General features: G+C 46.2%; 1 protein-coding gene across 1 annotated transcript in view; it reads left to right on the top strand.

Annotated features, from left to right (window-relative positions):
• LOC144762420 (cytochrome P450 2K1-like) overlaps window positions 1–26,355 on the top strand; it is a 330,089-nt gene that overhangs the window by 252,672 nt on the left and 51,062 nt on the right. Inside the window, exon 8 of the mRNA XM_078647600.1 lies at window positions 8,676–8,817. Coding sequence (XP_078503726.1) covers window positions 8,676–8,817 — 142 coding nt within the window. The remainder of the gene's footprint in view (window positions 1–8,675; window positions 8,818–26,355) is intronic.

The raw sequence follows: 26,355 nt of genomic DNA, 5'->3' as shown, positions 1-26,355 counted from the left end.
TCACATAGCGGCATCCACAGCCGGGTGCGGGCGGTGGGTGCCGCTATGTGTTTTGATGTTACCGTGGCATGGATAGCCATGGCCACCTATCACCGGGTGCGGGCGGTTACACACCGCCGGGTGCGGGTGGTGGGTGACCGGCCATGGCCATCCATGCCACGGTAATATCAAAACACATAGCGGCACCCACCACCCGCACCCGGTGCTTGGTACCCGGCCATGGCCATCCATGCCACGGTAACATCAAAACACATAGCAGCACCCACTGCCCACACCCGGCGCTGGGTAACCGGCCATGGCCATCCATGCCACGGTAATATAAAAACACATAGCGGCACCCACAGCCCGCACCCGGTGCTGGGTACCCGGCCATGGCCATCCATGCCACGGTAACATCAAAACACATAGCGGCACCCACCGCCCGCACCCGGTGGTGGGTAACCGGTCATGGTCATCCATGCCACGGTAACATCAAAACACATAGCGGCACCCACCACCCGCACCCGGTGGTTGGTAACTGCCCGCACCCGGCGGTGGGTACCCCGCCATGGCCATCGATGCCATGGTAATATCAAAACACATAGCGCCACCCACCGCCCGCACCCGGCGGTGGGTACCCGGCCATGGCCATCCATGCCACGGTAATATCAACACACATAGGGGCACCCACCGCCCGCACCCGGCGGTGGGTACCCGGTCATGGCCATCCATGCCACGGTAACATCAAAACACATACCGGCACCCACCGCCCGCACCCGGCGGTGGGTACCCGGCCATGGCCATCCATGCCACGGTAACATCAAAACACATAGCGGCATTCACCGCCTGCACCCGGTGGTGGATAACCACCCACACCCGGCGGTGTGTGCTGCTATGTGACTGAAAGTGGGGAAACCAACTGCCATTTCCACTTGCACATTCAAATGTATTTGTTAGCCTGCCCCGCATCCATGTCAGCCAGCTGGACATACCATTTGCATTGTAGTGCAGGGGCCCAGGACATGCCATTCAGGTCAGGGGTCCTATGGCATCACGTGTGGTGGTCTGCATGCACTAGCCCTGTTTGTTTCATGTACATGTGTCACAGGGCCCACTGATTTTTTGACATGAAAATGTCTGGTAGGGGTGGTTCATGTGCAGGATGGGTGCGACATGTTGTTCAGCAGTCAAGGAATTTCGGATTTAGTACTTTGCTAGTCGTGAGTGTGGCACTTATGAATACCTCTTATCTCTCACTTTCAACTTTTGACGAGGGCACTGACAGACAAACGACGGAGCTAAGTGGTGGCAATGCATCCGGATCAGAGATCACACAAATGCAGACTGAGACTGAAGAGAGCAGCCCCGGAGAGGGGGACAGAACTATCCCTGAGGACTCACATGTGGAGACACCATCATCCTCATCTTCAGACAGCGGTGGTGAGTCATCAGTGTTGGTAGACACAGGGAGTGAACAATGTACACCTTCAATCGATACACATTACACTGGGCCCACACTGCCACCAACTGCAACAAGTACTGCTCGTGCTCGCCAGAGTAGTGGGAGCAGAGTGGCCTGTGGTGCAGGCACCGCTGCCCCTGCCCCTGTGACACAAACTTCCCTTAGTGCTGAGGCGGTTGATCTGCTGCGACAGTTGTGTGTAGGGCAGGCAAACATGATAAATGCATTCCTGGACCACGATAGGAAGTTGGGGCAGGTGGTAGCATTCATGGAGGGGATGCATGGTGATGTTGCTGGTCTCCACAGGACAGTACAGTCCTTATCCAACACAGTGTCCGCAGCCATTCAACAGTCACATGTACATGGTTCTACTTCAGTTCCCCCATCCACACCACTTACTGTCTCAGGGGGAGTGACATTTCTGAACCTGTCTCATTTTCTGGGTATTGCACTAGAAGCAGTCACAGGCAGCAAGGCAGGCAACGGAGGCCATAGACACCATCACCTAGGAAAGGGAAATCTCTCACAGAACACGACATAACCTACCCTGGAGATGATGCACAGGAGCCTCAAGGGGTGATGGGGGACGCGGATTCACAGGACACACAGCCATCCCCCTCAAAAGGTAATCTCAAGGGCAAGGAACATCTCATGGACAAGGCACAGACCAAGGACAGGGCATCCACAAAGGACAGGACACCACCCACGATAATGGCTCCTCACAAGGAGCAGCCACCTCCCAAGGACAGGAACACTCCCAAGGACGGGGCCACTACAAAGGACAGGGCACCTCCCAAGGACAGGGCTACTACAAAGGACAGGGCACCTCCCAAGGACAGGGCCCCTTCAAAGGACAGGGCACCTCCCAAGGCAGGGACCCTACAAGGGACAGGGCACCTTCAATGGACAGTGCACCTCCCAGGTACAGAGCACCACCCACGGATAAGGCACATGACACAGACAGACCTCCTAAGGCCAAGGCATCTCACATGGCCAAGGCACCTCCCAGGGAGCAGACACCTCCCAGGGCCAAGGCGTCTCCCATGGACAGGACATCCACAAAGGACAGACATCCATCACCCATGCGTCTCCTGAAGCTGGTGTTGGTGAAGGAACGTAAAACACATATGTCAGAGGTGGAGTCCCCCATACCTCTACTCCCCTCCACACCCCGGTGAAGCAGAGGAAGGAGTAAACTGTTGTTGCATTCCCCATTACACATGATGCAGAGGGCAGAAGGCAGGGCAAGAGCAAGCGTCAAGCAGGGTCCAGTACGTCTCCAGAGAGCAGGCTCCCACCAGCACATGATCCGCCTTTGATGGGTGATGTTTCTGATGAGCCCGCACCACTTACCAGTCCAGACATGTCTAGGGTGGCCTTGCAAATCCCAAATAAACGGAAACACACACTGGTGACACCTGACCGCCACAATGTCGCTCTAGTACAGCTGTCCCCTGCTCCCAGAGCCACCCTGCCTCCTGGCCCATACAGCCCTGTGGCTCATCATTTCAGTGGTCCTAGTGGGTCAGCTGCAGTTCACTCTCATGTGTCAGAATGTGGCACTGTGTCTGTTGTTCGCTGTCATGCCTCATGTAGTACCACTGTGTCAGTTGTGCCCTCTTCTGTTTCAGTTACTGCCACTGTGGGTATCCTCCACTCTCATGTCTCAGATGCTGGCATAGTATTTGTTGGTCACTTTCCAGGGACAGGTCCTGCCAGTGTATCTGGGTCTATCGCTCATGTGTCAGTCACTAGAGCTGGGGCTGTTTCTCACACTCCTGTCTCAGGTCCTGCCAGTGTTTCTGGGTCTATCGCTCATGTGTCAGTCGCTAGAGCAGTGGCTGTTTCTCACACTCCTGTCTCTGGTCCTGCCAGTGTGTCTGGGTCTATCGCTCATGTGTCAGTAACTAGAGTTGTGGCTGTTTCTCACACTCCTGTCTCTGGTCCTGCCAGAGTGTCTGGGTCTATCGCTCATGTGTTAGTCAAATGTGTTAGTACCTTCTCTGTTCTATCCAGTGGGAATGCTCCAGGCTACTCACAATGTCAACCTCTATGATGTGCAATAAAGCAAGTTATTCCTGTGTTATGGTTTATCTGTGTCATTCCTGGTTGTCTCCCTTGCACTGATGATATATTGCTGCTGTCGTACATGCTGTGTCTGCCACTTTCACATTACCATTGCCCAGCACTGTTTCTTTTAGTTTGGCAGGGGTGACAGTCATTACAATGTGGCTGTGGACTGTGTAAGGCACACTGAGGCTTATTTTGGGACAACAGTGGCTTCCCATGCACTGCAGGTTATGTGGATGTTTTTCACATAGTGCATGTGTCACACTCATGATTTGTGGGTACCCAGTAGGTTGTGCAGTCTCCACTTTGTCTGTCAACATGTCAGGGCTCTTCTCGTGTGTGTTAGTTGTTGATGTGTGTGCAGCAGGGTTGTTTTTTGTGTTGTGTGGTGTATGGATCCCTGTCTGTTAGTGAGGTAGGTGTGGGGTTGGCCTGAGGGTGGGCCAGCATGTCTCCTTATGTGTGGTATGCCTTGTGCGTTGGTGTGTGTATGTGGGCCTGTGAACTGTGTGGCCTAGCCATTCCTGCCTGCCTAGTTGATTGTGTGCATGGTTTCCGTTGTCTACTCCGCTACGTTGCGTTGTCCGTGGTGTGGCTGTTTGTTCGCGTTGCATGTGTGTTCTGGTTGGGTGGGGTTAGTTGTGCCCAGGTGGTTTTGCTGGTAGTGCATGTATGTGTGTTCATGTCCAGACCTGGGGTTCTGTTGTGGGCAGGGGCTTCGACACGTGCGTGGTGTGTGTTTTGCAGCCAAGGTCGGTAGGGGAATACCTGCCGGGGCGGTGATGTGGGGAGGGGGGGGGCAGGGGGGGGTTTAGTAATGGATGGATGATGGATGTTTGCAGGTAAGTAAACATATATGTGAATCAAACTAATTTTGTTGCGTGCACTGCATACCCATATGCGAAGCAGTGCACGCTACGAAAGTTGTTTGATTTATTTATATGTTTACTAACCTGCAAACATCCATTATCCATACATTACTAACCCCATCCTGCCCCTCCCCCTCCCCATAGCACCACCCCGGCAGGTACTCCCCTACCGACCGCGGCTGGTGTGTTTACATACCTGCGTCGTCGTCTGCGACAGTCCATGACTTGCTGGTGGTGGAGCACAAAGAGTAGCGGGAATGCGTGTAGAGCTGGGTCCATGACGGTGGTCTGACTGTGGTGGGTCTCTCTGCAATGTTTTGCCTCTCAGCTGTGGTGGTTCCGCCGTGTTCGGGCTGGTGTTTTTTTCGCTGCGATTTGCTGTGTGGTTTCTGCCATCGTGATTTTGAGGACAGTCAAGACGTCATTCCATAGGCGGTGTCTCTGGATTGGTTACGTCCGCCGCGGGGTCGGGTGTATTTACGCGGCGGTTCACGTTCTTCCGAGGTGTAAGTAAATTTTGCAGTGCTTCCCATCCTAATATGGCGGACAGACTATCCGCGGCTTGCGGACTGTAAAAGGCATTTTCGGCCTACTCCAGGCCGGCGGTCGTCCTTCCGTCCGCCATCCTAATCGACCCCTTAGTTTGTAGCTCCACGATCATGTTCTCCCATAATTTTATGGGTGAAGGGTCGGCAAGCAGACTCCCTTCCTGTTTCTGGGCCAACCAAGCTTGAAGTGTATTTCCGATCTTGTCTGACCACTTAATCCTCCTCAGGACGCTATGTAGTTCCTCCCCACTAGTCTCCCCAATGGGTTGATAGATAGAAGCGGACGGACGGCGAAATACTGCTCTTAGTGGCAGGTGGTCGCTTTCCTTTCTGTCTGTGACTTCAAAGTCTTCCATTCTTGCCGCCAACTCTTCGCTGACCATGATGTAGTCAATTCTTGATGCGTCCCGAAAGGTGAACTGGGGATGCCAAGAGGCCGAGCAAGCTTTTTTCAGTATGTGGGTTGATGTCAGCTTATGGTTGTTGAGGAGGTCATGCAAAGGAGCTACCCTGCCTAAACCCAGAGGGAGGGATTCAGTTTTGTCGAGATCCTTCAGATTGAAGTCCCCCGCTAAGATGACCTGGTGTGATTTATATTTATTTAGCAGGTCTTCGAGATTCTGTGCCATTGCATCCAGCTGATCTTTCATAAAGGTCTGTGCTATGTTGATATAACTGTTAAGTAATAACAGGCACATTGGATGTTTATTGAGATTCAGGCCTCTGATCTGTAGTCCAGGAGAGTTTGAGTTGATTGCTGTGGCTGCAAGGGTGCATTCATGTTTTATGAAGACTGATAAACCACCAGCTGGACGCCCAAAGAGGTTCCGTTTGATGGCTGGGACTTGATGTTCATAGTACCCTGCCAGCGGGGTGCCAGCCAAGATCCATGTTTCCTGGAAGCAGATTATATCCCCCCTTTTCAGGAACTTCTTCAGTTTTTCATTTTTGCAGATTTCACTGATCCCTGCGATGTTCTAGGAGATTATGATTAATTGCTGCTTGTGGCTTGATCCTGGCCCAGTATCTCCTCTGACCGGCTGGCTTTTGTCATGATATCAATTTGAAATTGCTATGTCACAATCAGTACCAAAGTATTAAAGTCCATGTTAAAGGAGGATGCCTCCGTGGCTTTCTTTCTGATGCAAATAAACACTAAGGTTATGTACAGACTGCTAAGCGAAAACTAATGATGTGTATTCTGAAAATCTATGATTGAAATATGCAGTTAAGAGGTGAATACTATTTTAGCACCTGTTACTTTGTTAGGAAATAGGAAAAAGCATCTAACATTGCATAGGACCTAGAAATATCTAATTATATATGTGGTCATTAAAATTGTTGACTCTGTAACCATTTTTATTTTTATTTTACATAAACACTAATAGGCACATCAAAGATTCATATAAAAAGTATGATTTTAACACTGAGTTGAGCAATGTAATTAGTTACTGGATGTAGACTTCAGTTCAATTGACTCATGCTAATATGAAAATTTGATTTTTGCCTGCTGTGCTCTTTCTCTTGTCTCACGAGTCAAGCTACAGTAGCTCAACTTTAATTAATTACAAATTATTGCATATGTTTTGGGTCTGCGAGACATGTTTATCTGTATGCCTTTCACTAAACACTGAATAATGAACTGCTACACCTGTGCTGAGGACAGGCTGACAGTGAAAAATATACTCCGTTTTGAGATATCTACTGAAGGCGCTGCAGCTGAAAACATCATTGGGTGATGTCAGGCAAGAAGGCAGAAAAGTGTTTATCACGTAATGTTAGTTTGAGCTTTGTTACATCTTCCTGAGAACTGTGGGACATGTTGCGGATTGAAGAGAATTGTTTTAATTGGGAAGTGCTGAGCTAGTTAGAAAAGATACCCCTTGCAACCCTTTTGAGACCACATGTCATACTTTGCTCCTGTTCAAAGACGTAGTGTCTACTTTACATCTTGGTGGTTTGTATATTCCATGACAACAGAGTATACATACTGCTGAGATATAGGTCCGTCTTCCCAACTTAGATGCAGCTGGACAATTGGTTTAATCACACCAGACACTACTATGTCTCTGCCGTGATCAACCCCATCTGAGGGCCTCGTGAAATGGGGGCTGTTGGCAGCAGACCCCTAATTTCGCTCACCAAATTTACATGGGCGGAATTAGAGGTCAGTTTTCACAGCCCATCACCACCAGGAAAACCCTGGTGGTAAGGGGAAGTGTAGACGGCTAAATGGACCCCTTTGCATGGAAGTTAACTCTCATAATGAAGAGAACATGTTCCTTTTAAGTTTAAAAAAGAAAATCCGGCTTCTGGATTTTCTTTTTGAAATAAAAAAGAGAACATTTTGGTGCAGGGCTCTGTGAATTTGACAGAGGCCTGCACCAAATTGTAAACAGCATTGACAGGATAAGGTGTTACAGCCAATGCTTTAGAAATGATGTCATATTGGTGGTCATTTATAAATGTAGCGCTGGCACCTCCATCAGAGCGACGGACTAATTTACTCAATGTCCGAGATAGAGAGATGAGTCACGTGCCAGCAAATCAAATTTTTTTGCCTAATTAAACCTTTATTTTGTCTCACATTGTACTCAATTTCCTCAGTTCACTTGACTTTTTAGTTTAGCATTAGGGGATATAAACATATTCAATTTGCTTATGACAACTTTCAATAATTGTCTTTGTATTCAGGAGCAGATTTACAAACCCCTTGCGACACTTTTGCATCACTTATATCATGGAAAAAGTGATGTAAAAGTGATGCAAGGGGCTTGTTAATCTGCCCCTCACTGTTTTGAATGACTTTGAATTTCTCTTACTGATGATGTGCATTATGATCATTGATTTATGACTAATTTGAATTTGTAACTTTGCTAATCTGCGAAAATGCTAATGGTCTGAAAATCTACTCCTCTCTGTTATTACTGTGGAGACTAATGTGCATCACTGTCATTAATGTACTGTTGATGAGTTGATGTGCATCACTGTCATTAATGTACTGTTGATGAGTGATGAGTTGATGTGCATCACTGTCATTAATGTACTGTTGGTGAGTTGATGTGCATAACTATCATTAATGTACTGTTGATGGGTTGTAGTTAAGCCTCAATTTAAGACCAAAGTCCATCTGTTCAAGTAGCAGCCTGTACTTGAATTTGCACCAACAATTTGAACAATGCAGACTCCATCCCACTGCTTCGTAATACGGTCACCGTAGAAGGCCAATTACAAAAATACTGTGTTTGATCTTCCGTTTCTTTTTTTGTATAAACTTTTAAGAACGTGTTTTCACATCCTTTTGTAAAATCTAATGTGGCATCCTTGGATGTACGTCATTACGACGCACACTTTTACAACACGTTCCATTACAACGCGGTTGTAACAACGCAAGTCGTTACAACGACTTGCGTTGGAGGGCGCAAATTAAATTTTTTAAATTTACTATTCCAACACCAGTCCCCGTGGATAGTAGGGAAGGTGTTGGGATAGTAAATTAAATGATTTACTATCCTTGAGCACCCCCCAGCGCAATTCGTTGTAACAACTTTCGTTGTTATGACCGCGTCGTAATGGAACGGCGTTGTAATGGTTGCGTCATAAACGTCGCATACCGGCATCCTTCATTAGTGGTTACATTAGGCATAGCTCATTTGAAAGCTGTCTAACTGGAGAATCCAAGAATTGGTTATGTCAAAGTGAATCCTAATTGATTGTGTTTCTGTATTATTTTCTAAATATCTCCAGGGAACTCATGTTATCCCACTGCTTTCATCTGTGCTTTATGACAAGTCTCAGTTTGAGAAGCCTGACGAGTTTAACCCTCAGCATTTTCTTGACTCAGAAGGAAAGTTTCTGAATAAAGAAGCATTAATGAATTTTGGAGCAGGTAACTTTTCCTTGTTTACCGTTTCATATTCTATAAGTCAACATTCGTGTTTTCTCTGAAAATATTATGGTGGGTGCCAGGAAACCTTCAAAAGCACATATTTATTCTAAACACAAGAGACAGTAAAGTGAAACAAAATAAACTAGAGTCAAGGTCATATTTTTTATGTTTACATTATTTTACCATTCTTGGTGGAGATATTGTTGACCCCAGGGCACACAAAATGTAGTGGACATAGAAAACCTACTTGAGTCTAAAGTTGATTAGCACTTAGGGGTCCATGTCAAATACCTTATCAGGCTTTACATATCTCTTACTCTTGAGTTAAATTTATATTTCCTTGTTCCATGCATACGAAAAATCGTGGCTCACAATGCCTGGAACACATGAATTAAGCATGCATAATGTAAATGTATTGTGTATCAAATCAATGGAAAGGAAATGAGCTCAAGTGCCAGATGGGAGAATGAAGATGTGTAATGATGAAACTAAGCGAGTCACAGAAGAACATTCACGTACATGTTATGAAAACATTTCGAACACATAGGAACTAGTACATTGAATGTATTTGGGATTAAAAGTAGTTGGAAGTAAAGATCTCTGGACTAGTGGTGGATATTAAATTTTTGAATTTTTTGGGAAAGGCCTGTGAGTAAGTGGCTAACATTAGCCCCTACATTCCCGAGTTCCAAGGGACCACTCAGCACAGCACAACACAGGTTTTAGGACAATACTCCCAAATCTGAACTGAGTTGTACATGATCTCATCCAGATACAATACATACGGAAGCTATAAGTTTATATTTTATCCTGGCTGGAACAAAGTTAAATTAAGAATTGTGGATGCGCCAACCAGGAACCAATCTGACACAAAAGCTACAAAGGTTTCTTATACAATAGACAAGTTAAGTCAGAGGTAGGTTCCTGCAAATTTCCTAGAATTTGACAACATGTTGTGAGCAGAAACCAGCACTTTCATTTTTTCACTAAGCTCTCCCACTGGGTAGTGTGGCTCCATGAACTATAGGAGGCATCATGTATGTTTTTAACAGAGAGATGAAGAATGCCTCTGATCTGTTAGTGAATTGTATCACTGTTTTGCTCTTGCAAAAGCCCCCTCCTTCTTTATTTGAACAGCATATTCCATTGTTGACTTACCCTGCATTAAGAAAAGTGTTACTAGATTTGGATAACTTATCACTGTAGGAACCAGAGAAACGGATGCATGGGGAACAATGAGAAACAAGTTTAGGACCAACCATCTATGCATTCAATTATGTCCTCTTTCAAGCCCCTTAGTGAGTACACTGCAACTAAGAGTACATAAGAGAGGAGACAGAAAGATACCTGATTCACTACTGAATAAAAAGTGAATAGTGCTGCCTTAAGCTCAACGAGAATCTTGATTTGGAGACGTCATTATAAGGTTGATATTGTTATCCTAATAATACTTCTAGTAGTCTTTTAATCCTTTCCATTGTCACCTTATGCCTTACGAACACAGCCATCTATTCTTTGATATGCAATCAGGCTTCAAGCTGACATGGACAATATCCCATAGTCTTTTAAAGCATCATGGATAAAGAAAGTACGCTATCCTGATGTTCCATGACCTCCCAGAAGTCTTTGAAACCCCAAGTTTGTTTGGAATACATTAAAAAAATTAACAAGGATTTATAGTTTAGCCCCACTAGGCCAAACATGAAAGATGGATTGAAGGAATCACCAATTCTAAGAGTGACACCTTGTGGTTAAAAATGGTTCTCTAGCTCTCAACCCTGCGGTTCAACACTTACATGCTCCTGGTGCCATCCATAACAGAGTGTCATCAAGTACAGTTACAATGAAAGAGTCACCTTCTACGCCTTGGGAAAACCCCCTGCATCCGCAGAATGGGAGGCAGATCCTTCCCCTACATCGCGGCCAAGTTCTGGAATGAACTCCCATCAGACAAAGCTCCACACTTCAGGTATTCAGGAAGAGCCTCAAGACCTAGCTTTTCAGATGACCAGAGCTGCCCAACCCCCCCCCCCCCCCCCAGTGCCTGAGACCCTCCAGGTGAGTAGTATGCTCTACAAATCCCTAATTGATTGATTGATTGATTGAGTGATTGATTGATAGACTGAATGGCGAACCGATGAGTCAGACAGACTTCACTGAATGCCTAAATGACAGGTTCCAGTGGATGATGAATAAATCAAAAAACAAAACAAACACTGTAGGAAATATGGGCATCATCAACAACAGAGAGATGTTTTTTGTTTACCAAACAATCACTGTAGTCATTGATGTACGTCCCAAATTGTCCATACTCATCACTGCTAATGGAAACTAATATTGAATGGTTTTGATGGTGACTCTATTGATGGGCCAGATGTGCTGTTCTAATATAGTATATAGTGATCTCCCGAAACGTTCTCACTCATAGAGAGTTTGCTAAGCCCACAAACTCATGAATACAGTCAACATTTGAATTTATGGAAAGAAGAATCTGCAAAACCTGTTTTTAAACCTCTCAACTGCACCTAGTGGAGTCAGAAGTCAATTTCAAATTCCCTGCAAAAGTCGGATTGTAACAAATGGTACAGTTGCTTGAAGACTCTAGCTACACACTACATCTCAGCCTTGAACTTTTGCTCCTAGCAAGCTGGAGGCCAGCTTGCACCTTTTCAACTACATAGCTTCAAGTGATGGACATATAGAGGTAGACTGTCATGGCCCTGACCTTGAAATGTTCTGCATCCCAGTCTGAGAGCAGCCCCAGACGGTCAGTTTGGCAAACACCTCATGAAAGCACTTTGCATGCAGGCATTTTTCCTGAGCACTTTCAGTACTGTGATAATGATAGAATAAATAACTATGGGGTCAATACAACCATTATGGTATCAGACCCAGGCTGTCTTTGCAATGCTTGTTTTATATGCTACAGTTTTTTCACTCACCTTTGTGAATTCCCTGTGGTTTATAAAATGTCTAAGTCAGATAATTAAAAGTACAATCCTAATTTAAACATATATTCCACTTACATGATCCATTAGGCACTGTTCAAATAATTAAAAGTACAATCCTAATTTAAACATATATTCCAGCTACATGATCCATCAGGCACTGTTCACAATTTCTTCCATTGACTTAATCTGTGCTATGACATCGAGTTCATCAAAAAAGGTAAACATTAGATCATATTTAGGTGCATGGGTAAATTGTTCCAAAATGACTCTTACAGTAAACAGATAGTAGACTGCCACTCTTTAAGTTTTCAACATGGATGCTAATTACGAGCTAAGTGGAGCGAAATTAATGATTAACATGATGAAATGTCATTTTAAGTGTTAATTTTGCACCACCTGTTTATATGTTGTTTGGTTTTCCCTCCCCTGGTTTTACCAGTGGTGGGGGAACCAAACCAGTTTTTTCCAGTTGAAGACAAACTTGCACTTCCCTCTGCTACTTCCCCACCCACGAACTCTCTGCCCACCCTACGCACCGACCTTCGCATACATTTACCACCTGCACAGACTTTAAATTTGCTCATATAAACCTCAAGGAATGGCAATTCTGTGTAGATTTATGGTGATGACCTATTCTAAGGATTTTTCCTCATAATTGTATGGTACTTGCGTGATTCTACAGCACAGTATTAGTAAATTTGCATGCAAACTTACTTTGGAGTAACATAAATCCAGTACCATTCAACTGATAATTAGGGCCAAATTAAAACCTATTCACCAAAATGGTCTGTTTGTTTGGCTTCAGTTCATGGAAATATATTAAGTCCACATTAGAAACTGGGGTCTGACCAAGATGGTGGTCAGGAAGGTTGCTTAAACCCGAGCTCCGACCTGCCGTAGTCATTTACCATACCGGCCGTTGTTGAGGGGTGCTTAGGCTGATGACCCATCTGGGAAGATTGTATTACTTTAAGGCACATGCTACAATATGCAGTGTCTGGCAGTCCCACAGTTGGTAACTGAGCAGAGTAAATGTCCTTGTGAGAGTGTGACTACAGCCTTCACTCTCCACCGGAGAAACCATGAGGCAATACCGAAAATCTCATTAATAACAAGATAAATTATCGATATAAGTATACACACCTTCTAATAAGCATGCATATAACTTAAAATAAATGTTTAATGTTTAATAGATGACATGAGGAGTGGAACCAGGCAAACATAATAATAGCGATGTCCCTAGGTCCTGAAGAATAGCCAATAAGGGTATGGCTAGAAACATTTAGACCTTTTAGGAGGTAGGAACATTACCCCTCTCGCCTAAACAACCCCCCCTGATTTTAACAATACCTACTAGGGGTTAGAATAAAGAAGCAAAACTCACTAGCCATGTATTTTTTAAAAAGACTTCACCATCAAACCCCCCAACTCCTCCCTCCAAATCCATCTTCTCTTCTGTCATTGTATACCCACTCAAAGTGCTCTGGCGTAATCCGTAGTTCCCAGCACAAACCATTCCGCAGCGGAACGGGATGGACTCAATGATGAAGCATTCCACCAAGGGGTAACCTTGGTGGGTGAGGGTTTTATGGAAATATTTAGTTTTTTCCAAAAAACAGTTAGACTTTTCAGAAGAACTAGGTGCTTGGTGTGTGTTATAACATGCTATAGAATACATGTGATAGTACAATATGTAGTCACAGCACAAAATTGTCAGATGAATTATTTTTGGCAACTTTGCCTCTTTTTGTCAAACTTAATTTACGCCTTAGCCAACACCTGTTTCATCGTCTTGGGGTAGTCCCTACGACTTCATCAGGGCTAAACAACAGGAAAACAACTACCACTATCTTGTCATGTCATCCCTCCATTAGTTAAGAAAAAAGAGGGGTAAGGCCCGCAGGACAGGAACCAGGAAGGGCCATATATAATAAGTACAATAAAGAGGGGACCTGGTATCCTAATTAATTCAAGCAATTTCTTTATTACAACAACCACACTAGGGGCCATATGTATCAAGGCCAAATGGGTTCACAAACGCCGAAATTCGCAGAATTTCGGCGTTTGCGAACACATTTTCGCTAAATGGTATGTAGGTAACAATTTGGCTGCAAAATAAGGAATCGCAAAATTTGCCATTCCTTATTTTGCGATTGCACTTAAGGAATTGCAAATTTTGCAATTCCTTAAATGCAATGTATCATGGAAAAAGAAATTCCAAAATGCCCATAAAGATTCGCAAATTACCACCAACTTCTAGTTGGTGGTAAGTTGCGAATTCTTTTAAAAAAGGATTTTTTTAAAAATCCAAAGGTGCCATGTGACGCTCATACATGCCCTTAGGGCATGTATGTGCGCCATATGCCCACACATGTCATTTTCAGGGGTGCAGCAGGGTGTTCTTGAGACACCCCTGCACCCTTGAAAATATACTCAAATTGCGATTAGCAAATTGCGAATCGCAAATTGAGAATAATTTCACATTCATTCCTATGGGCCTCCTGGCCCATAGAAATGAATGGGAAATTATTCCTTAATTGCGATTAGCAATTTGCTAATCGCAATTAAGGAATTTTAAGGAATCGCTAAAAAATAGCTAATTTATTCATACATACCATTTTGCGATTTCTAAATAGCGATTCCTTAAAAATCGCTATTTAGGAATCGCAAAAGGGTATGTTTTTTTTTTTAAACTGTGTTTTTATTGCAGAATTATAAAGGACAAACATACAATCGGTTGTTCCGGATATCATTTCTCCAACACATGTCCCACCTCACCCTTAAAGAAGCCTCACACAGCCATTCAGCCCACATCCCGGAGGTCGGGGGGCAGTAGTGGGTAAGCGCCAAATCTGAAAACGCTATCAGGGTACCATGATGTCAACTCGGCAAGATGTTCTAGTATCTGCATTTCTGTTTCTCCCCATCCCCCAATCTCAATAAGGCCAACTATATTCCCCCCAATTACCCCACCCCTGTCGTCCCCGTAACCTACATCAGGTGTGGGCCCAATTCACCTCCAATTACTCTTAAACTGAAGATACCCTTACGATCACTGCTCATCTCTCAGTGTATCACCTGGAGTTCCATTCACTTCTAGGCCGTTGTGGTCCTCCCTGGCATCTAAACAGTTCCGCAGTATACGCACCATTTCTTCCCATGCGCGCGCCATCTCTAGGCTCTTCTCATTCACTTTACGAGCTGCCTGTCTGAGCCTAACGGTACCTTCACTACGCGCCCATTTATGTAATTCGCTCGCCCATCGCCTACCAGAGGGGCCCGTCTTCGACCTCCAATGCAAGGTTATTTCCCTCTGGGCTAAGATGAGACCCAAATCAATAAACTTACTAGTGATCTTTGTCCGTTTCGTATGTGGAAACCAAAGCAGCAGACAAGCTGCCTTATCATATTCCACCTGCCGATCAGTGACTTCGTTAAGGAGTGCCCCCACCTCAGACCAATAAGGCCCCAGCTGCGGACAATCCCACAGCATATGATCCAAGTCCGCGGCCGACCTCTAGCATCTAGGGCACACTGCGTCCTGCACCTTGAAATATTTCTGGATCTTCCCTGGGGTAAGGTAAGCTCTATGCACTATAAAAAAGTGTACCTGCTGAAATCGGGCATTCCTACACCCTTTCCACGTTCTCCTCAGGATATGCCCCCAAGTAGTGTCCGGAATGGGTTTCCCCACGCTCTCCTCCCATTTTTGTTTTAACATCGTCAGCGGTTCCAAACCCTCGTGCAGCATTCGAGAGTGCAGGCATGTGACCGCCTTGAATGTTCCCGCTGTCATCACCACATATTGGCAAGCCATTGTGGTTTGTGGCTCCGACTGCCCGGCCTTCCAGTGTTTTCGCAGGGCTGTGGTAACAGCCATGTGCAATAAGAAGCTCCCATCAGGGAGGCCGAATTGGTCCTGTATTGTCCGGAAGGGTAGCAACTCGCCGTCAGCATAGAGGTTGCCAACTACATGTAGCCCCAGTTCTTCCCACTCCATGAGTGGGGACCAGTCCCCTCCATGCGGCAATGCCGTTAACATGCCTAGCGGTATTTCGGGTGCATACGGATGCGCCACTCCTGCCTTCCTTTGGCTTCTGTTCCAACGTAACCTCAGGGTCCTCTCCTTCAATGTCAAGTCCCGGAGGTCCCGCCGTTGCTGCATGATGATATACGAGAGAACATGTCTCTGTATACCCATTCCACGATTCTGCTCAGGACCCCTAAATTCCCGCGCTACATTCTGCATCAGGATATGCAGCTGCGCCGCCAAATAATAGAGTTCGAAATTAGGAACCGCCAGTCCCCCCTCCGACTTTGGCCGTAACAGCGTATCCAGAGCTACCCGCCGCCGACCATGCCCCCATAAGAAATCAATGGTGAGCGTTCGTAGTTCTTTGAAAAACCGGGGAGGGATCCATATTGGAAGTGTCCGAAAATAATAAAGCAAACGGGGCAAGGCCACCATCTTGAGCAACGCCACTCTGCCTACCACTGAGAGGGGAAGAGTCACCCAGAACGCCATACAGCCCTTCAGAGCTCGAATGCAGCGTCCGATGTTCCCCTCCAGCATATCTTCAGAACTATGAAAGATCCGGACTCCCAAATAGGTAAAGCATGACTGCTCCCACACCAAATCAGCCATCAAGTGCGGCTGGGGCATATCTGCCCGCAATGGAAACAGGCATGTCTTAGACCAATTTACCCTAAGACCCGATCGCCGTCCAAACTCCGAAAGCAAGTCAACTGCACCTTGCAACTCTACTGTGGCGTCCCCCAGAAACAGCAACAAATCATCTGCGTACAACGAAATGTAGTGCGAGGTACTGCCACAGGTGAGGCCTCTGTACGCTACCCCCATCCGTGCTCGGGTCGCCAATGGCTCAATCGCCAGCGTGAACAGCAAGGGCGAAAGTGAACACCCCTGTCTGGTTCCCCTCCTCACCTGGTACTCTGCAGATATCGTAGAGCCCAGTCGCACCCTGGCTGTGGCCAAGTAGTACAGGACTTTCGTCCAACGGCGATATTGCTCACCGAAGCCAAATTTTTCCAACACCTTATCGAGATATATCCATTCCAAACTATCAAACGCCTTCTCCATATCCACTGATAATACGGTGGGCATCATATCCGCATCGAAGGCACTCCCCAACACTCGAACAAGACGTCTGATATTGTGCGAGGTATTCCTAGCTGGAATAAACCCTGCCTGGTCCTCATGGATTAGCGAAGTCATATGGGGTAGCAGCCTCGTGGCCAATATACGGCTTAAAATGTTATAGTCCACCGTCAGCATGGACAGGGGTCTATAGGAGGTCACATCGCCACTCTCCCTCCCCGGTTTTAATAGCGGGACGACCAGCGCCTCCCTCATGGACTTCGGCAGGTGGCTGCGCTCTACCGCCTCGTTATACACTTCCATCAGGTGGGGCCCCAGAATGTCAATGTATTTTAAATAAAATTCTATCGGGAGACCATCCACTCCAGGCGTCTTATTCCTAGCTATCTGCTTAATTGCCCCTCTAATCTCCGTCAGGGATATAGCCTGACCCATAGCCTCAGCCACCTCTTCCTCCAACTGTGGGAGTTGAATACCCGCCAAGTAGTCTTCTATGTCCTGTGTCTCCGTCTCTAGGTGACTTTGATAGAGTGTGGCATAATAGTCCACGAAGCGCGTAATGATCTCGGCTTGAGAATAGACCATTTCACCCTCCATCGTACGTACCCCCAGAACTGGGGTCCCACCCGACACCGGGTTTGCTAGTCTCGCCAGGAGCGTACCCACCTTGTCCCCCTCATCGTGGACCTTTGCCATATATTGTTTGTAATCATAGCTCCGCAGCCTCTCAGTTTCCGCCACCACTAATTCCTTAGCCGCCAAAAGCTGCTCCTGCAGTGTCTCCTGTTCCGGTGTCTGCCTCTCTATTAGTCTTAGTGCTTCTTCCGCTTTCCTAACATCCGCTAACTCCACTGTTCTCTCCCCGGATTGTTTACTAATGCATAGCCCTCTCAAGACCACTTTAAATGCATCCCATTCTATGGCTCTCATGGACGCCGTGTCCTTGTTCACCCTGAAATAACTTTCAATACCTTCTCTAATATCAGAACTAAAGACCTGGTCTTCCAGGGTGTCCGGACGCAATCGCCAGGTGGGGACCACAGCCCTCTCACGCTGCCACCTAAAGGACACCAACTGGGGATTATGATCGGACATGGTCCTAGCCAGATATTCAGAATGTGTCGCAAGAGTCGCCAACGAGGTACTACATAAAATTGTGTCAATCCGAACATGCAGCTCATGAAACGCAGAGAAGAAAGAATAATCCCTGTCCCCTGGGTGGTGTTTTCTCCAAACATCTATCAAGCCCCACCTATCCTGCCAGTCAGCTCTCTGCTTTGCTACTCTGCGGACCTGGGAGTCCACCAGTGGCGGATGCGACCTATCTAGTATTGTGTCTGTGATTGAGTTAAAGTCCCCCCTAGGATCACCGGACCCACCAAACAGTTCACTAAGCTCCCTGATAAATTATCTAAGAAACGGGGCTGGTCCGTGTCGTCTCTGCAAAGCAGCACATTCCTGTTTGGTAAGATGGGTCTCCTGAAGCAACGCTATCTGGATTCCACGTCGTACCAAAAATGCGTGCACCTTATGACGTCTGGACATAGTGTGCAATCCACGCACATTCCATGTGATACATTTTAATTCAGGTAACGTCCCCATAGCAACAATCCCTCAGCATTTCCTCGTCCCAGCACTGCAGGCCCACACCAATTCCTACGAACCCTAATCCCCCAACACCCCAATGAACTCCCACTGCCCTCCCCCCCAGAACAGGACCTAATAACATATCAGACCCCATCCAAACTACCACAACAATCACACAATATTATCCTGCAGTAGCCACCACAGGTTGCCTTAAGGGCAAAGGGAGGGTGGTCGAGCCCCGACAGAAGGCAATCCTGGCCCCAGCCCCCAGCCCCACGATCCCCAACCACATTCTGGCACAGCTATAGTGTTCCAATGTTTTACCATACTCTCCAGCACCGCCATATTCAGTCCACCAACTGCGACCTCCGCTACGGGTCAAGTCATCTACAAGTCGTCCGCCGATCTTGGTGTCACCTCCGGGCCCCTGGTGCTGTCGGCATCTGAAAGTTCAGTGCCTGATTTCCTCTTGTCCTCATCAGAGCCTGATCCCCTGTTCGAGTCCTCCCTCAGCGATCCCGTGATCGCCGCCGCCAGTGCTCCTTGCTTGTCAGCTGCCAGCTGTGTAGGCTGCAGGGCCCGTTGTGTTTTGTTTCTCTTTCGGATACGTTGCGATTGGCGCATCCGTGGTGGTTTAGCCTGTTCTCGGTCTCCTCTTCCTCTCCTGTCAGTGCCAGCCCTGTATGATTCTAGCCATGACCAGGCATCCTCGGGCGTCAAGAAGAACTGTGTTGTACCATCAATGATCACCCTCAGCTTAGCAGGGAAGAGCAGCGAGTATTGGATCTCCTCGGCTCGAAGCTCTTTCTTGACCGTCAAGTATGATGCCCTGCGCCTTTGAATCTCCTGAGTGTAATCCGGGAAGGGTGTAACCGAGCCGTTTTCCACCTTAAAAGGTCCCACTGAGCGTGCATTTTGGATCCTGTCTTTATAATGTAGGACTCTGGCCACCACAGGTCTGGGAGGGAGGCCCGGCAATGGCGGTTTGGCGGGAACCCTGTGCGCTCTTTCCAGCGTGAAAAAAGAAGAGAGTCCCTCTGGTGCCACTTGCGTTCGAAACCAGTTCTCCAGATATGCCACCATGTCCGTCCCCTCTATTTGTTCCGGCAGACCCACCACTTGTACGTTATTGCGCTGGTTATGACTTTCCGTTCTACAGTCACCACCGCTGGTTTCAACTCTTGGAGGATCGATGCATTGTCTTTTACCTTGTCCGCCAGCTTGGAGTGGTCCGCCCTCAGAAGCCCCAGCCCCGTCGCCACTTGGGTGATGTCTTAATGTAGGGACTCCTTTGTCGCTGTTATAGCTTCTAGTATCTTATCCAGTCTTTTATTCAACCTGCGTTCAGACACCGTGCTCTCATCATCCCCATCGTCACCTCGGGTGTCGTCTTGCTCCATCTCACCCTCCTTCCTGCTCTTAGGTTTCATTACGGGCAACGGAGTAATTGTTCCAGCCTCAACCAGGCGCCTCCAGCGCACCTCCACTACAGCTTCTGTCTCCCCCGGTGTTCGTGTGCATTGGATGCCCGGGCCAGGGTCAGAACCCGTTCACCCTCGTTCTCCTGATGGTCACAGCACGTCCCAGATGATATGCACAACACCAAGCGCCAGACGCAATCACCTTGTGTGCTAGCACCTGCAGCACTACTCCCCTCTGTTTTAAATTGGTCTGCCCTCCACTCGGCTGTGTCCAGGAGCCGGCAATCGCCCCGCTTTAAACCACCACGCCACCTGATGATCTTCTATTGGTGCCCCCACCCCGGCCACTTCTTAGAGTCACTGCGACCACCGGGCTGGGCACCCCAACAGGCTCATATGTCTATGCGTCCACTTTTATGTTCCTGCTCACAGCCTCCCACCAGCCACTTAACCTTTGTTGATTGTGCCCCTTAGCAGGTATGGTGTGGCATCTGGTGTGCCCCCCGCCGCACTGCAGTGGGGGATATGAGGACTTCTCTCGCTAGTCAAGCGCTCCTCAGCTGGTTCCACAGTCCTCTGCCATTGCGCTCCAGCAGGGCAGCATCAGTCATAGCCCCGAGCTCCAGGACGAACTCCCCAGCTCTCACCTCCGTGGAACTCCAGCTGCTCATTCGCCCTTCAATTGTCCATGCCCAGCGGCCTGCAGCGCTCGATCCCATCTCGGCCCCTGCGATTCCTTAGGGGCTCCCAGCATGCACCGCTCGTAGGGCTCGCCACTTATTATGCCCACGGCGGGTCCCGGTTTATACCGCGCTCAACGACCTGTGTGGCCCAGTAGGCAAACGAGGCCACTGCTCTCCTTACCGGCCGTGCGCCATCCTCAGTCTACCAGGAAGCCTCGCCACATCCCGCTACCGCCGGGGGCCGCTCCGGTATATCCTCTTGCCGGGCGCCATTATATTCCCTCCGGTCGGGACCACCGCTCATCGGCTTCAGGGCTAACGATCACCGCTGCGCATCTGGGGCGAACCGCTCAGGGAGAGCGACGGTTCTCAGCGTGCTTCAGTGATGCGGTCGCTCACCAGGGGTGCACCTTCATAGAACGCCCCGGACTCCGTCCCGACTGCTGATGCTCGCCACCATATTGCCTCCTCTTTGCGAGCTCGGCCAGCAGGTTCCTTCACAGTTTGCAGGCACAATAAAGCCTCCTCCACCAAACACGCAGTCCCTGACGGCCTCCGCAGATGTTCCGGTGACTATATCTGCGTTTATAGCCGTACCAACTTTGATTTCTCAGGATTAGTTAAGGGATCGGGCCGGGAGCTAAGTGCTGACGCCGCCTCCTCCATCGGCGCCCAAGCCACGCCCTGTCGCAAAAGGGTATGTTGATACATATGGCCCTATATTCTTTTGGGTGATTGTGTTATTTATTTAACCTTTCTTTTAAAAATTGTATCTTTTTTATACAAGGACTTCACATCCTTACAGTTAAGCACATATCATAAACCATTTACATATTTACAAACATTCATATATTTTCACAACATTTACCACAATATACATTACAAACATTTATCACAAACATAGATATAACACTAGACCAATGTATCATTTATAATCTAATAAACACGAATTAATTTCTTTGTGACTGAAGAATCCAAATCAATTCTCATAACTGGGAACACAATAATATTTAGTGTCCGTCAAATTGAATTCTGTATTAGCCTTATTGCATATTATTCTAATTGCCGACGTCTTTCAAACCACAGGGGTTCTCAAGGGGCTCTCATCAGGGCTTCTTAATTATAACACATTGGTGCAATCTACAAAACAAAATAAAAATATCACTCTTTCTACTCCTTCATCTTTACTCCATTTACTTCTGTCTCATAATTATAGCATCACTGTACCTGCTCGTATGAGGTTTTCCTCAACTTGGCTGCTGTTGAATTTAGTGTAGAACCAACTGTCATGAACCTATTTAAACAAAAATCTAATTAGACTTCCCAAATTTGGTGGACCTACTACGTATTTGTGTAATGCTCTGTTGCACCTACCTCGAATTATTGGAAGTGGCTTTTAACACTGTCATTGATTTGTAGACCGCCTTTCGTTAAACGCAAACACATCTAAAAACAAAGACGGGAGTATTTCAAGAAACATTTCCATGCTATCTTGATTATTGCTTTGTTTGTCAACCCAATATTCACAGTGAATTTGCATACCTGTCTTCCTCCGCACTTCCTTATTTTCAGCTCCTCTTTTGTAAAGCGATAATTTTTATTGTCTTCCATCTCATTATGATAGAAAATAACACTAGTTTTTAGAACAATGATCGCATTTAAACGCCTTTGTGCTTTGTCTTTAACTTTTTAAATAAAAAACAAAAACAGCGTACCTCATCGTGATTGTGCCGCTCCAACTCAATCTACAGCAAATTACTGTAACCATGTATATCTGTTTTTAAATACAAAATTCGAACGTGCAGTCAGTTTAATGCTTATCGCTGCTCCCCTTACTCGCACCCCTCATCTACAAACTATTTTCCCCTTCTCACCTTACTCTCATTCTGCACGGGGCTTTTCTTCTCGACGCAACCGCGTTTACGGGCAGCAGGGGCCCTTCCCAGTAGAACTTCCTGTTTATACAAAAAATTAACTAGGGCTTCTGGCAAATGTAGTATAGAAGATTTTCGGTTTTAGTCCGATGGTTATAAATTTCTTACATTTCGGCACCGGTCTTTCAACACAACCACGTTTGTGTACAACAGGGGTACTTCAAAGTTGAGCTTACTATTGATACAAAAAGTTACTGGAACGTTTGGAAAAAAATCAACATAGAAAAATGTTTTTGTTTTATTCGGATGGTTATAGATTTCTTACACTTGCGTCGAGACTCTCCTCTCGACGCTACCACATTTGCGAGCAGCAGGGGCAGTTCCAAATTGAGCATCCTGTATATTCAACTAAGATTTTTTTAGTTAACTGGGGCTGCTGGGAAATGTAGTCTACAAGGTTTCCCATTTATTCAATTAATTATGGGGTTCTTATAATCGTGACAGCTCAGACATTTCATTAAGCCCTGTAAGGACACTCTTAAACTTCAGTATTAAATACGCGTCTTTTGCCAAAAGCACTGAATCTACAGCTAACATTCTCTTGGATAGATTAAGTGACACCAAGACTGTCCACTTCAAGTCTCTTTCTGTGTGTGTACTTTTCATGAAGTGGTCTACCATAGGGGCGTTAATCACTTTCTTTTTAATTCTAGATCTGTGCTGCGTAATTCTTTGATTAATTTGCTGGTTTGTCTACCCTTTATAGATTTTTCCACAAGGATAAACTACAGCATAAACAAGGTTTTTAGATTTACAATTCGTGAACATAGAGTGTTTCCATTTGACATCTTGATGCACAAACTCAGTCCCCTCTATCGTTTAGTCACAAGCGGTACAGTTTCCACATTTGTGGTGACCCTCCACGGGTGTCATGTGCCACTGTGCTCGCAGATTATTTTTTGCTTCTTTTTGAAAAATATCTGCACTGACAATCTCCTGGCAAATACTTCTACTTTTTTCGCGACTAATGGCCGTGGCAACGGGCATTCCTAGTTTTGTAATAAGTGGCAATTGCGCAACACAGTTTGTCTAAATTTATTTGTGTCTGGCCCAAAGATCGAAACACACACCAATCGCTCTAGTGGTGTTTTTCTTTCTTATGTAACAACACTTCGCGGGGCGTATACCATGCATGCTTCATAGCGCGTTTCTAAAAAAGGGGGAGGTAGGTCCTGGGGCGCGAAGTTGGCTGGACCATCTATACTTGTACAAAAAAGAGATTGCCAACCTCACATTTCTTTCCTCCTCACAATTGAGGAAAAATAACCAAAATTACTATATAGTTTGTTCGGTATATCCACTTCATACCTTTAAAAAAAAATTTCATTATTTTTAGGTATTTCTTGACAAAACATTAACACATTTGACACTTTCTACATAAATACAAATACATCAAAATTCAACACTATTCTACAATACATATATATACACTATACATTTCACAAAGACTTTTATCAACAATGAATTCGTTTTCACAAAATGCTCTCTAGTTAAATTTTTACCCAACGGACAAAGTCAACACGAAAACATTCCCCATTCAACAAACAGCAACTTAATGCATTTCTGTTTTAAATGCCGACGCGTTTCAAACCCAATTTCATCACTTTCTGGGTTCTCATCAGGGCTCTGTCTGTTTTGTTTATCTATAAAGTATATATATAAAACAAAAAAGTGTTCTGTTTTAGTACTCAGTTATTACTCTCAAATATTCTCAATCTTCACGCCTCCATTCTCCTGTGTCTCTACTTTTACCTGCATTCCAGCGTTTCGCCGGTCCACAGTTGACCGTTTTATTCACTACTTCGTCTGTTTCTTTATCTATAATGTAAATTATATACATAAGGACCTTTGTTTTCAATTCGTAACCGACTCACGAACTCGTTTGCAAAAGCATTGTTAAAGCGTACCTCATCAGTTCTTTGTCATCGTGTTGGCACCCTTATCACTTATCTATCTCACTCGCTGTTTGTTCATTAGCTGTAATTGATAAAATGGAGTACTTTAGCATTTGATCTCCTCCATTCTATTCGCAAAGTCATTCTGCGCTAATCGCAGTTCAAGGGACATACCTGCTCTCAAATGGGCGCGTTCATGCACTGCATCAACTCCGCGTGGCTCCCCTGCCACAGGAGCCACACGTCGTCGATGTAGCGTAGCCACTGTATTATATGTTCTTTGTATGGATTATTATTATCCACAAATTTTCTCTCATACTCGGCCATGAACAAAACGGCCATCTCTGGGGCATAAGGACATCCCATTGCTGTCCCTTTTGTTTGCATAAAGAACTGGTCATTAAATCTGAAGTAATTCTTTGTCAAAGCGACTTCTGCTAATTTAAGAATAAATTGGGTGGGGACTCTATGTGGCCTCTCTCGAGCTTCAAGATAGATCTCCATTATTTCCAGTGCTTCCTCCTCGGGAATCTGAGTGTATAAGGACTAACCCTGGGCGAAGAACTACGCTCCGTTCGCGGAGCTTGCGGAGTTTCGGCAACTCCGCGTTCTACGGAGAACGCGAAGCTGTCGATTACTCCGCGATCCGGTGCGTAGCGTAGTTCTCGCGCGCTGAATAACATTATCGCGTGCGCGGCAATGGCTTACCTTGGTTCTGCGTTCGCTTTTTCCCGGTCGCGTGTGCCACCATGTTTGTAAACACTCTCGCACAATCCCGTGCGACTGTGCGAACGCGATAACGTCATTTGTAGTGCGAACGAGAAGATGAGTTTCCGAACATGTCTTACACAACGCGAACACGTTACTTGTGACCCGGAAGAGGAAATAAGGGAACGCAAGCGGGCGGGACAAACCTCTTGGGTAATTTAGCGCGCTAGCTATCTCGAGCATGCAGGCAGCGCCCCGAACACGCGCACCGCGCTCCCGAAGACGAAAAACGGCGCGCGAACGGGTCTAGCAAGCAACTACGCATGTCCGCGGAGCTACGCGGAGCTCGCGGAGTGCAAGTGCGTCTTCGCGTAGCTCCGCGGAGTGCGGCTCCGCAAACTACGCCTAGGGTTAATAAGGACGTCACGTCCATAGTCACCATCAGTTGGTTCAAGGGGTTGAACCGAGTACCCTCCACTTTGGTTAAAAAATCAACTGTGTCTCGTAAATATGACTTCACTTTGCTCACAAAAGGTTTTAAAAACAAGTCGACGTATTTTGCTATCGGTTCTAGGCACGAATCGCACCCGGAAACGATAGGTCGTCCCGGGGGATCGCTTAAGTTTTTATTGATCTTTGGAAGGAAGTAAAGGAGGGGGGTTCACGGGAATTTCTTCACCAAGAACTCACCCTCCTTTGGTCCTACAAAGCCACTTTCTCTGCCTTGTTTGATGATTTCAGCTATTGTACCTTGTATCTTCCTGTAGTTGCCTATATCACACTCGATTATTGACCTGTGATAAGGCCTGGGCTAAGTATTTATCCCTTGGCCAAATTACAACCGCTCCGCCTTTATCGGCCTGTTTGAGCACAATAGAGGTATCTTCTTTTAGATCTTTCAGTGCAGCTCTTTGGCCCTTAGTAATATTTTGTTGGACATATTTCCTACTTTTGTCGAGTTTGTTTATTGATGAAAACATAATTTGCTCAAAGGCGTACACCTGCTTGGGGATATTTTGGCTTGGTACAAAAGCTGACCGATTTCTTAGCCCAGTTGTTTCAGTCTCTACACTCGGTGGTTGGTTAGCAAAAAAAGCCTTTAGTCTTATTTTGCGGCAAAACTCTATTGTCTCGAGTTTTATTTTAGTGAAATCTGTCTGTTGACAAGGAACAAATTTCAGTCCAAGATTTAGGACAGACTCCTCATCTCTTGTCAGTTCTCTGGATGAAAGGTTGACTA

The sequence above is a fragment of the Lissotriton helveticus genome, chromosome 6 (assembly GCF_964261635.1).
Source record: "Lissotriton helveticus chromosome 6, aLisHel1.1, whole genome shotgun sequence".
Classification (NCBI taxonomy): Eukaryota; Metazoa; Chordata; class Amphibia; order Caudata; family Salamandridae; genus Lissotriton; species Lissotriton helveticus.
This window is presented reverse-complemented; position numbering and strand designations above follow the sequence as displayed.